Source organism: Ricinus communis, chromosome 10 (genome assembly GCF_019578655.1).
Source record: "Ricinus communis isolate WT05 ecotype wild-type chromosome 10, ASM1957865v1, whole genome shotgun sequence".
Taxonomy (NCBI): domain Eukaryota; kingdom Viridiplantae; phylum Streptophyta; class Magnoliopsida; order Malpighiales; family Euphorbiaceae; genus Ricinus; species Ricinus communis.
In genome coordinates this window covers 13,932,319-13,946,033 of record NC_063265.1, presented here as the reverse complement: position 1 = coordinate 13,946,033, position 13,715 = coordinate 13,932,319, and the positions used below count along the sequence as shown (strand labels likewise).

General features: G+C 37.0%; 1 protein-coding gene and 1 pseudogene across 1 annotated transcript; one reads left to right on the top strand and one right to left on the bottom strand.

Annotated features, from left to right (window-relative positions):
• The first annotated feature begins 2,030 nt into the window (after window positions 1–2,030).
• On the top strand, window positions 2,031–6,347 carry LOC8285730 (heparan-alpha-glucosaminide N-acetyltransferase). The gene is made up of 13 exons (XM_015714930.3): window positions 2,031–2,406; window positions 3,139–3,276; window positions 3,469–3,550; window positions 3,807–3,883; window positions 3,978–4,084; window positions 4,619–4,736; window positions 4,821–4,937; window positions 5,052–5,143; window positions 5,247–5,313; window positions 5,400–5,478; window positions 5,571–5,662; window positions 5,794–5,937; window positions 6,033–6,347. The coding sequence occupies exons 1-13, from the start codon at window positions 2,215–2,217 to the stop codon at window positions 6,057–6,059; spliced, it is 1,332 nt and encodes a 443-aa protein (XP_015570416.1). The 5' UTR covers window positions 2,031–2,214; the 3' UTR covers window positions 6,060–6,347.
• Window positions 6,348–11,805: 5,458 nt separating this feature from the next.
• On the bottom strand, window positions 11,806–13,546 carry LOC8285729 (annotated as a pseudogene).
• Between the last annotated feature and the right edge of the window lie 169 nt (window positions 13,547–13,715).

The following is a 13,715-nucleotide window of genomic DNA, read 5'->3' as shown; positions in this document are numbered from 1 at the left end:
AACCAAATTCGTTGGAAAAGTATTTACTTGGAGAAAATAATTAATATGAATTAAAATATTACGATTCAAGATGCTTATGAAAAATATTGAAAGAAATATAAATGTGTTATTACAAATTTTAGAATTTATTATAATTAATAGTAGCAGCAGCATAAGAAAGTAGACATATTTAAACATCTTTAAAGTAATAAGAATATTTATAATTCAATTTGTAAATTCGTATTTAAGGCTCAATCAACTTTTCAGAAATAATAAATATTTTAACTAAAATTAATATTTATCATCAATAAATTTATGCTAATTAAGAATCAAGAAATGCAATTAATCGCAATTGAAGGTTATATGCTAGGTAAATTTCAAGAGGCAATTTGAGCATAACTTTTCTCCAGCAGCAAACTATGGGTTAGAGCATTTTTAATGCATTATATATATGTCAATCTTTTTTTATTTTAGAGAGTAATAAAATTATAATGAATTATTTATTTTTTAAATATAAAACAAAAGATGGATTTAACTCTCAATGTTTGAAGAATCAAAATATCACACCCTGTATAAAGTTTAGCAAATATAAAAATAAAAAATAAATAAATAAAAGAAGAAGAAAAGACCTGTTTGAAACACCGTCAGGCCATGGCTTGTCTGCTTTGAGCAGTTAGGAATCATAAATGGTGAAATGTGTGTGCCAAGCGTATTTACTTTAGTGCCAGATTGCACTATCGAAGGAAGTTCAAAAACTTTAAATTACCCACAAGATTCCTGATGCCTCTGCCTATCTACCGGAAACAAAAAAAAGAGGAGACATTTGTGGCCACTTGGCAGCCTCTGGATGGTCTAATCCATCCCCGTCCTGCCACTAATTTTCGTGTGAACCTCAGATTTCCAAGGAAATCAGAATCAAGTGCTGTATTTAGAAGGAATTGATTCTGTTTTTAATTTTATGTATCACATGTCATATTTTATTGTCTAAGATAGTAAACATGGGAATTAAATAATTTTTTTATAATTTTCATGATCTTTCATAATCTTTATTTTTGGGCTAAAAATGGAAGGAGAACAAATAGGACAATAAATAAATAAAAAAGAAGAAGAATAGGATAGAGGAGGGTCCCTTCCCTGTTGAAGATATTCAATTATTAATGGCATATATTTGAAGTCTCACTCTTGTAATCAGTTGCCTAATGCAGCAAGAAAGCCACCGCTTATACCCTCAACATTACAAGCCTTAGCAGCTATTTGTCTTCTCTATTTTATATATTTGAGATGTTTAGCTCTTTTTGTTTTTATCTTGATAATTTTAATTATATAATTAAATTAAAAAGACTATTTCATCATTTAAAAAAGAGAGAATATATATTTTTTGATCCAAAACCGTTATTGAATTTTTTTTGTTAAAACATAAACTGACAAAATGGTCACTAAAGGCATGAAATCTGACGAAATTGGAATTGTTTCCAAACTTTGCGGCATTCAGTCAACAATCTGTTGTTTCTTAAACCATGAAATTTGCAGGGGCTCTTTTTACCATAATTATGCTTCTTATTAAGAGAAAATGCAGCAAAAAGCCCAATAGTATTGAAGATTAAAGAAAAAAAAAAAAAAGAGAAAGTGTCGGGTGGTACCCTCCGGAGCAACAAACAGAATAAACAAGCGTTTCCCTTTTAGTTTTAGAATCAGCAGAGAGATGTTGATTTTGAATCATAAATATGTTTTTAAAGCAATATTGAGTAACAGCAGAAAGACGTAAAAAGAAATGTACAAAAGAAGAAAGAAGGAAATTGGTAGTAAGGTTAAGGAGAAGGAGAAGAAGTGAATCTGATTTCGAAGATATTAATGGCATTGGCTTTGGGTTGACAGATTATTATTACAATGACACCGAAAGTGCAATTCGTATTCTATTAATTACCTTATATATTTTTAATCCTAAGTTGTTCATTTTATTTTGCAAAGCGGTAAAAAAAAAAAAGCATATTCGCATTTATTATTATAGCCAAGTTAAAAAAAAAATATATATTATTCTCCTTTCGATCTCTCAAAATAAAAATATGACGGAAAAAGGAAAAAGCATGAGAAACCTTCTCTTTCTCTTACTCTTCCTCTTCCTCTTCCTCTTCCAAAACGTATTTGGAGACTGAGGAATGAATCATATATAAATATCTCCTGCATAACTCCCTACAAAACTCAGAGATAGAGAGAGAGAGGCAACTGTCTTGAGCAATGCCCACCTACGAGCCTATTAAAGGTTACGAGGAAATCCCTGCTCTCTCATTCACAATCAATGCTGCTCATGATTTTCCAGATGTTGAATTAGCTCTCACTTCTGCCAAGCCTAATCCTTCTCCACTGCCTAACATTCACCCCCACCACCGTCTTCTCTCTTTAGATGTTTTTCGCGGACTCACTGTCGCGGTATTCTTACTCTTTTCCGCTGATCTGATGTTCCCCTTCTTTTTCTTGTTGCATTTTAATTCTTTCTGTTCAATGTTATTATTACTCTTACCGCATGAATTCAAGACTTGCCATTAATTCACTCCTCCTATGGTTTCTATCTTCTCTTCTTTCACCACTGCTATCAATGACGTTGTCACTATCCTTCCTTCGTCAACCTCTCTTTCTATCTAAAGCTTTGATTTCTTCTTTCTTTCTTTCTAATTTTACCTTTCGTTTCTTTTCTCGTGTCCTATGACGCCTAAACAACAAAACCACCGCCATTACAATTTATGATAATTAAAGAAAACAAAAGAAAAAAACAAAAAGAAAAGAAAAAGAAAAACAGTAGTTTTGTTTTAACTCCAGCTTCTGTTTCTAGCAAGAACAAGAAGCTCTCAATTCTCAACTCTTTACTTACCAAACTTGTTTTCGATCTGAATAAAATATTATTGATTACTAATGACCCTCAAATTTCTTTTAGGGTTGGGGGACCCATCCCCCATCCATCAAATTATGCAGTGACTGTTTTCACTAATCACTACTAGGGATGGTGCCATCTTTGATTATAAGCTATAGCCTAATGCACCGCCCTGCACCCCTCTCCAACCACTCACCTCACACTTTCACTTTGCTCTTTTCCCCCCCTCTAACAATCCCCTTCAATACAACACTATATCACTCTGAAAATGCTCTCTGTTTTTTGTTCTGCAGCTGATGATCTTGGTCGACTATGCTGGTGGGATTCTGCCTGCTATTAACCATTCACCATGGAATGGTCTAACACTTGCCGATTTGGTCATGCCATTTTTCCTCTTCATTGTTGGCGTCTCCCTTGGACTTACATACAAGGTACCCCTATTTCTTTCATGTAAACTCTGCTGTTATTGTTATTTTATATTATCTTTGCCCAGTTTATTTATTTTTCTACGCTCTCTTTTAGGATAATCCTAAGATTTCGCTAATGTCTCTGATGACAATTTTAAATGCTAGCAGCACCATAACTTCTAATCTTGTTCCTTATCAATAATGTGTTCTGTACAGAAACTGCCGTGCAAAGCTGTTGCAACTAGAAAAGCCATACTCCGGACACTCAAACTTCTAACGTTAGGCTTTTTTCTTCAAGGCATGAATTAAAATTCTATACCATGATTGATACTCATTACACTATATATTTTTAATAAGTACTAGTTTATTTATTTTTAATTCTCTACAATTTGGAAAGTGAAGACAAACTGGGAGGGAGAGGAGACGAACTCTTTCAGGAATTTCAGTTATCCTGTATTCAATTGGAAAGGGATCTTGTGGAGAGAGTTCATTTTCAAATGCATCTAGGCTATTGTGTGGTTATTGAACATATTCTTTTTCTCTCTTATGTCCAGGTGGCTATTTGCATGGCCTAAATGATTTAACTTATGGAGTTAACGTAGAGAAATTGAGATTGATGGGTATCTTGCAGGTTTGCTCTCCAATTTTTCTAGTTATTTCAGTCATCAGACACATTGACCCATTAGCATGGAGAATAACATGTATTTCCTCTTTTTCCCTGCCAGAGAATAGCAATAGCATATTTAGTAGGTGCCTTGTGTGAGATTTGGCTTAAAGGAGATGATCATGTCGATTCATGTTCATCTCTATTGAGGAAATATCGATTTCAGTGGTAAGTATATGCATTATAAAAACTATTACTTTCTTCCTATCAGTTTATGAAACAGAAAGCAGCAGTTTGCATGTGTTTGAGTTTCCCCCTACCAGTTTAATGTGGTGCTTTTCAATTCATAAAACCAACTTTTGGTCCTTGCTAATTGAGTTAATGAAGTGCCATGGAATGAATGTCTAATCATTCAACTTTTGGTACTGGCAGTTTAATCTGGAATCACATGAACTGTGGTTCTTTTTTTCTTGATTCAAGCCAAGGAGAGGGAAATACATTGCTCACTTTACTAAAACATGCTACTTAATCAAATAAGGGTAGCACTAATGAATCTTTTACCACAGATCATAAATTGATACCTTAAATCTGTCACAGACTTCATCTTTCAATGGTGATTCTAATATGTCTTTGAATCTATGTTGATCTGATAGCATTTTGTTTCTTCCTTTATCTCAGAGATACGTTCTATTTGTGCATGTACTTTCTCAATTTCTACTTCTATTAAATTTGCAAGTTAAAATTACTTCCCAACTCTCACAGGGCCATGGCTTTAGTACTCATTAGCACTTATCTTTCCTTAATATACGGCTTGTATGTTCCTGACTGGGAATATCAGATTCCAGCTGAAGCCTCTTCCTCTCCCGCAAAGATATTTTTAGTGAGTTTCTCTTTTTCTGTCTTTTTGGCTTACAATGTTCTAAGAATTCCATAGTCTGATATGATTAACTTTTGCTAATAAAAGGTGAAATGTGGGGTAAGGGGTAACACGGGACCAGCTTGTAATGCTGTTGGACTGATTGACCGTACAACATTGGGAATTCAACATCTATATGGAAAACCAGTCTATGCAAGAACTAAGGTAATTTCTCCAGTGAGATGCCTTCAATTGCTTATGGTCACTACTATTCTTGCATTAACAATTTGGATGTATCCTTATATTTATTTTTAGTAGCAATTATTTTCATTTTTGCAGCTATGCAGTATCAACTCTCCAGATTACGGCCCACTGCCTGCTGATGCTCCTTCATGGTGTCAAGCCCCTTTTGACCCTGAAGGGATTTTGAGGTTTGTTTACAATTTCATTTTGCTAGCCCACAGTTATCATCCTCTAGAAAAAGAAAATTCAGTCTCATGTTTTCTTAGTATTCCTTGTACATTGTCCGTGTAGTTCGGTAATGGCCGTGGTTACCTGCTTGATTGGTTTGCATTATGGGCACATTATTGTCCATTTTAAGGTAATGAACTTTCTGTGTCGCAGTTGTTTACTTATTCTCAAAAATTGTTGCTTAATCTGTATATTTTGTTACTGTGCCACATGCAGGACCACAGGAATAGAATGCTTCATTGGATGATCCCATCTATTTGTCTTATTGGCTTAGGCCTGGCCTTGGATTTCTTAGGTAATAGGTTACCTGGCATTTCTTTAGATGTGACTTTGATAGAGGTAGATGTGACAACTGTTTTATCTAATCTACATACTTCTTTCTTGTAGGAATGCATGTCAATAAAGCGCTTTATAGTTTTAGTTATATGTCTGTCACTGCTGGTGCTGCTGGCATTCTTTTTACTGGAATTTACAAGCTGGTTAGATCATATCTCATACTGAAGCATACTTAAAATTATTCTAATGTTTGATCTCTTTCCGGAATGGAGGAGAATATAGGTTTCTGGACTTGGTCATTAGCTAATCAGCAATGATTGTGCTTTTCACACAGGTGGATGTGTGTGGATATAGGCGCATGACTTTGGTGTTGAAGTGGATGGGGACGCATGCACTGATGATTTATATAATTGCAGCCTGCAATATCTTGCCTGTTGTCCTGCAGGGATTTTACTGGAAGCAGCCAGAAAATAACATTGTAATATTCCATATCTGTCACTAAAATTACTTTGCTCCGGTGATTTTTCACTTTTGGTATCATGTTCTCATCACCTTTTCGCTGATATCTGGCAGCTTAAGTTAATTGGAATTGGGAGATGAATGCATGGCAAACTGTTGGATTACGTCATCACAGATATTCAAACCCTCCTGGGCCTGGTCTCTTGAGAAGATCGCTCTCAATGCTTCTGATTAGGTATAGTAAACGATTGGGGTTGATCATCTAGGTTTAGGAGCTCCATGTATTAATATATTTAATTTTTCAGAAATCAAGTATTTCCGGGTTCAATCCATCAGCGTGCTCAAGAAACTGAATTAATTACTCTAATTGAAGATACAATTGCATCACCTCAATTATATTGACCGAGAACCTTATTATTTTGTTTGCTATTGTTGTTGTTGTTGTTGTTTATGCTTGCTTTTGGCAGATTAACTTCCCTTTCTGTTGCAAATCAGGATTAAAGAAACCAAGTTTAACAGTAGGATTCAGAAGGATATATCAGATACTGTGTTTGGAAAGTCTAAGACTGCAGGATTGAATTCAATTTTTTTATTTACTAAATTATTGTGTTTGGACGGCTTATAGTATAAGGAATATTTAAATCCCAACTGAAAGAAAGTTACAACATTACAAAAGGAATAAAATCACGCAAGAAATACAACATGATTTTGCAAGGTCATAAGGAAAAGGAAAAGGAAAAGGAGATGCCAATCTGATGCGGCCGCATAATTGATAGCAGAAAATACTATTGGAAAACCATAAAGGATGCTAGAGCAATCGTTGGCTATGGAAAGTAAACACCAACAGAGAGTGGGTATAGATAGAAATCAATGTTTAGGTTGAGGTGAAGGTGGTTTTGAAGGAGGGGCAGGTGTTGCAGTGTTGAAGAACAAAAGAGTGAAACTTTACCTGGTCCAGAAATCAGGGACCAAAGGACAAAGGGACTCAGGGACCAAAGAGTATGGCCTCAGCTGAAAGCTGTACAGACATGTCATCACAGGTCTGCAACAAGGAAGGAGCAACCTTTCTTCCCTAAGGAAGAAAGGTCGCTTTAACTCTTCTAAATCCAGAAGTTAACGTTGATATAGATTATAGGAGGTCACTAGGTAGCTTGAAGACCGTTACAAGCTTAGTTATGTATATAGCAGATCAATCTCATATTGTAGATCTCATAATTCTTATTGTAAAAATTCATCAAAGATTAATAACAGATTAAACACCATTTCTATATGGTATCAGAGCAGGTTTAACCTGTCATCATCTACTCCCCCAACCATAAACACAAAATTTCAAATGTCTCACAACGATGTCACAAAAATAACCAACATTGTGCTAAAAGGCAATCAGAATTATTTTGAGTGGTCAAGGTCTGTGTACATCAGTTTGAGCCACACAAAAAAATTAGGGTTCATCACAGGAACCAAAAACAGACCAACACTAATCAATCCAGAGCAACCAACCAAAGAAGAAATAGAAGAAATTGAGGAATGACAGACAACATACCATATGGTCATGTCCCTACTCACAAACACCATGGAACCACAGATTTCTAGACTGTGCATTTTACTCGATTCATCACAGGCAATCTGGAAAAAGATGAAAAGCCTATACGGCCACGAGCAAAACTTTGCTCATATTTTTAACTTAAAACAAGAACTTTCTCAAATCAAATAAGGGACAAGAACCAGCACAAACTACGCGACTGAAGTCCTGACTAGATGAAAGGAGTTGCAAAACGACCTCCCACCCACCACAGACCCAGAAGAAGCCAGAAGGAAAGCTGAGCAGGATTTAGTGTATACTTACCTGGGGGGTTTGGATTCCAGTTACGAAGCTTTGCGTTCGCAAATACTTCTGTCCAATACACTCCCGAAGATCGACGCGGTCATAGCCATCATCCAATAGGAAGAGACTAGACGTGCCATGATGAGAACCATCTCCAGCCTCGGCAATACAGAAAATCGGGCTTTTTTCACTCGACACTCAAACTCCAACGAAGCGCTGCGCGCGAGGGGAGCGTCTGTCCCTGTCGAAAGGTGCGACCACTGCCGAAAGCAGGGTCACACCCACGATAGGTGCTGGCACCTCCACCCTCAACTGCAGCCGCCTCATTGTTGGGTTGATCGAGGGAATAGCGCGACCAACAAAGTTGGAGGCGGAGGAAGAAGGGAGAAGGGAGAAAAGAGGTTTGGTTACAATTGCCTCTCAAACCCTAAAAATTATGGAAATGATGAGTGCGGGTCGAGGGGCGGCATATGAAGCCAAACGCTCGGGTTGGGTCTGCAGCCTGGGTCGAGTCATTTTAAAAGATCCGAGCCTACAAACCCAACCAGACCCGACCCGACCCGGCAGAGAATTTGCACTTTTCCCAGCTCATTTCTCAACTCCAATCGCTTGTGAATCAACAACAATCTCATGAGTCATGTTCAGTTTCTAACTCCAAAAATTACTCTAACTATTTTAAATCTCAAGACTGGATTATCGATTCGGGTGCAACTGATCACATAACATGGGACGCCGCAATAAGATTACACAATTTTGTTCAAATTGAGTCTTAACATATGATCGTTGCAAATGGAGGTCAAACCAAAATTTCTGGTTGCGGCACCTCTCCCCTATTTAACAACAGTATACATGATATATTATTTTTGCCTGATTTTAAATCAAACTTATTGTCTGTTGGAAAAATTACTCATCATTTAAATTGTAATGCAATATTCCCACCTATTTTAGTAATGTTTCAGGATCACATCACAGGAAAAATGATTGGTGAGGGGTATTTTAAAAATGGACTTTACTACCTTAGAGACTCCACCACCCAATGCCTTGCATCGAAGAGCCCGGTCAATCAAGGGATGTTGATGCATCGACGGTTTGGACATCCATCCGATCAATTTTTAAATAAGCTTTTCTCTTACAAATTATATTTTAGTTGTTGTGATATTTGCAAATTTTTTAAACATATGCGATTACCTTTTTCTTTATGTACTAGCATCTCTAAAAATATATTTGAATTAATTCATTTTGATGTTTGGGGACTTACCCCGTCATTTCTTACAATCATTTTCGGTATTTTATCACTTTCATTGATGATTACTCTCGAACTACTTGGCTCTACTTGTTAAAAGGCAAAAATGAAGTCTTTACTTGCTTTTGGAATTTCTTTAACTTCATCCGCAATCAATATGCTGCCAATATAAAAAAATTTCGTTCTGATAATGGCACTGAATATATAAACAAAACTTTTTCAGAATTTTTTACAAAAGAAGGAATCTTACACTAAACTACCTGTATTAATACCCCTGAACAAAATGAGGTTTCAGAACGAAAAAACGGACATCTTCTTGAAGTCATTCGGACTTTACTTTTTCAAAATAATGCTCCCAACATTTTTTGGTCGGATGCTCTCTTAACTGCCACGTATCTCATCAATCGTTTGCCTAGTCTAAAATTGAAAAATCTCAGTCCTCTAGAAATCTTCAAAGGACGAAAAATTGAACTTGGACATATCCGAGTCTTTAGTTGTATCAGCTTTGTCCATATCAAATGAAATCACAAACTTGACAAAAGCTCAGTTAAAACTCTGTTTTTAGGATACTCCTCTGAAAAAAAGGGGTACGAATGTTATGACCCTTCTACTCACAAGACTAACATTTCTCGAGATGTCAAATTTGCTAAAAATGAACCCTACTACCCTCATGATCCAATTAGTACCAATGGGCCCCACACTTTATTATTTCCGCATAATCTTCCCTTTTTTGACAGTCAAGCATAGGACACTCATCCCGAGGGAGAGTCCAATCCAAACTCCCAGGCGATTCCTTCAGGGGCAGATACTGAAGACAATGAGTCACAAGAAGAAATTGCCTTACGAAGATCCACTCGACCCACCAGGTCACCTGTCAGGTTAAGGGACTATGTGTCCTACGAGGTATCATATCCTATCCAACACTTCATTGATTATGAGTCAATATCAAGTCAATATAAAGCCTATCTAAGAAGTCTTACAAATCACACCGAACCCACCTCCTTTTATGAGGCTAACACCAACCCCAATTGGTGCAAGCTATGGAGGAAGAGCTTCAAGCTCTAGAAAGAAATGGCACCTGAGATCTTATATCCCTGCCACCAAATAAAAAACCTGTTGGATGTAAATGGGTGTACAAAATAAAATATAAGCATGATAGAACAATTGAAAGATATAAGGCTAGATTGATAACAAAAAGGGTTCACCCAAACCTATGGGGTGGACTACTAGGAAACTTTTGCTCCAGTAGCAAAAATGAGCATTGTTCACATTTTATTGTCTATTGCTACTAATTCAGGATGGAGTCTATTTCAAATGGATGTTAAAAACGCATTCCTCCAAGGGTCCCTAGAAGAAGAAGTCTCTATGACCCTTCCTCTAGGTCACGAATCTACATCCGATCATTCCCTGGTATGTAAGCTGAAAAAGGCAATCTATGGATTGAAGCAATCTCCAAGAGCATGGTATGCCAAGCTAAGCCATTTTCTCTTGAAAATTAATTTCAATAAATGTGCCTCTGATTCTTCTATGTTTGTAAAACACTTACACATGCACTATCATTATTCTTGTATACGTGGATGATATTATCATAACTGGTAACAATAATAAGGAGATTGAAGAGGTTAAACAAAAACTAAAAAAGGAATTTGATATTAAGGATCTTGGTCAACTATCTTATTTTCTTGGGATAGAAATAGCCAAATCTCATAAAAGCCTTTTTTGTCTCAAAGAAAGTACATTCTTGATTTATTAAAAGAAGCAGAAAAAATAGGAGCCAAATCTATAAATACCCTAATGGAAACTAAAACCAAACTTAATTTGGAAGATAGTGACCCTTTAGATAACATAGGTCATTATCAGCGTCTAGTAGGAAAATTAATATATCTAACCGTCACTATACCTGACATTGCTTACGCAGTAAGTATGGTAAGTCAGTTTATGCATGCTCCCCGTACCAGTCACTTGGATGCTATTGATAAAATTCTTAGATATCTCAAAGGCACTCCAGGTCAAAGTATCTGGATGAAAAATAATAACAATGCTAACACTATAGTTGGTTTCTCCGATGCAGATTGTGCAAGAAGCTGTGACAAAAAGTCAACTTCAGGATTCTGCACCTTCGTAGGAGAAAACTTAATAACATGAAAAAGCAAAAAATAAATTGTAATCGTAAGATCTAGCGCATAAGCAGAATATCGAGCCATGGCATCAACAGCCAGTGAGCTCATTTGGATCAAACAAGTGCTTGCTGACATGAACATATAATGCAAAGGTCCGATGAAAATGTATTGCGATAATCAAGCAGCGAGACACATCGCATCAAATCCCATTTTTCACGAACGAACTAAACACATTGAAGTCGACTGTCATTTCATAAGAGAAAAAGTCTAATCTGGAGAGATTGAAACCCCGTTTGTCAGAAGCCACGAACAATTGGCGGACATATTCACAAAAGCACTAGACAAAGTAAAACATCAAAATCTTCTAAGCAAGATGGGCTCTATCAACTTATTCGAACCCATCTTGAGGGGGAGTGTTGAAGAACAAAAGAGTGAAACTTTGCCTGGTCCAGAAATTAGGGACCAAATGACAAAGGGACTCAGGGACTAAAGAGCATGGCCTCAGGTTTGTACAACTAAAAGCTATACAAACATATCATCACAGGCCTGCAACAAGGGAAAAGGAGCAACATTTCTTCCCTAAGGAAGAAAAGTCGCTTCAACCCTTCAAAATCCAGAAGTTAACGTTGACATAGATTATAGAAGGTCACTAGGTAGCTTGAAGACCGTTACAAGCTTAGTTATGTATATAACAGATCAATCTCATACTGTAAATCTCAGAATTCTTATTGTAAAAATTCATCACAAATCAATAACAGATTAAACACAATTTCTACATGCAGAAACCATCCGAAGAAGGGGAGATTCATTGGGATTTCTGAGATAGGTGTGTATGAGATCGGCACGCCACTCATTCCAAGCTTTTCTGTAGTAGGCATTGACCTTCTTATGCACAAAATCTAGGTCGAGCGTAATATCTTTAGAGAGGGAGTTAAAGAGTTTGGCAACAGCTTTATCACTTCCGAGATGATCCCTCTAGAGTGTAGGGGGGCAACATCCCTCTCGCTATCAATGATATTATCCATGAAAAAGATAAAGGATGTCACCTCATTCCCTGCACCTGCATGGAAGCGCTCCAAGGCCATCAAATTCAGAAAAGTAGACTCAGTTGCATCATCCACCATAGTCACTAGAAGCCTAAGCACTCCGCCACAGAATGAGATGTCTTTCAAGCTTCTAGTTTTACTTTTCTTGAATCTGATTCCAGCTTCATTGAGCTCTGTTGCAGACCTGATAGTATTATCACCACCTTTATCCACTTCGTAATCTGCCACGCTTTTCCTTGCCGACTTGATTTTGAAGCAAACTTTTCCTGTAGACATCCAATGGCTGCAAGCACCTTCCCTGCAGGCCGGAGACAGGAGTGTCAGGAATGCAAAACTTGAGAATGAGCTTGTTGACGAACTCTTCATAAGACAGGAATGCTCGTCACTGGATCTTTGCCACTTTCAACAGCAACCAGCTTGTCAAGAACCAAATTTTGAAGCATGAGTATGTCACATATGATATAGGGCACTATATATAGAGCTTCCCGTGATTGCTAAAAACTGAATCGTTGGGAGCATAGTCATCCAGAGTCTGACAGCATTGCGTAACATCTCCAGCAAGAAGCAGCCATCAAGAATCATCAATTGTAGAAATCTACTTGTATCCTGCTGCCAACACGCATCAAGCAGATCGTAGGAGTCTTTTAAATGCTGGACGACCTCAGTCAAAGAATCAACGAAAAGTTGCAAAGGTTTATTTGATCTCTTGAGAAAACGAAGGAGAGCTCGGTGTCTGTGATCCTCCATGGGCTAGAAAATGATCTTCGCCGTGATGATAAGGACCAAAAGAGACAGCGCGAGGCCTTCTTGTTGAGGTCAGTGACACATGCAGGCACTTTGTAGATTGATTGTTTCTTCCAGCGCTCTGCCTCCATAGAATCATCTATGCTTACAGGTTTTTCATTCACGTCAATAACCCAGTTTGTTCCCTCCATTATTGAATCGCTCCAAATTAACTGCTCAACAAAGACGCATAAAAGTCTTCCTTACATGATGAATTGCTGCACATGTATCTTGTTTTGGTTGATGAAGTTGAAAGGTGTCAGTTAATTAATTAATGGGTAATAGTTGATAATTGGCTTTACGACAGAAAAAGAGGACAAGGTGGCCAAACTACAGTATCTTCCAAAACCAACATTCCTTTCTTGCAGAAGATAAAAGCTGCAGTCCCAAACACTGGCAGTCACCGATACTTTCCTTCTTCAAAGAACCATATTAGATTCTAAAAAGATTAAAAATACTAAAGAACCATCAGGAAACAAGGGGAGAGAGTCACGAATTACAAAAATACGATGTTTGGTTAACAAAAAAAAATCATTAGCCCAAAAAAGAAGAAGAAGAAGAAGAAGAAGAAGAAGAAGAATAAAGAAGTCTGACAACCTATTTGCACTACTGGCCAGCAACCTGATTATTCTTCTTCTTATTGATTATTATTGTTATTTTATTGTTGTTGTTTTTAATACTTGCTATTGCAAAGTTGGGTTCCTTTTCTGTTGCAAATCAGAATCAACGAAACCAGTTTTAACATCAGGATTCAGAAGAGAATCTATCAGATAGCGTGTT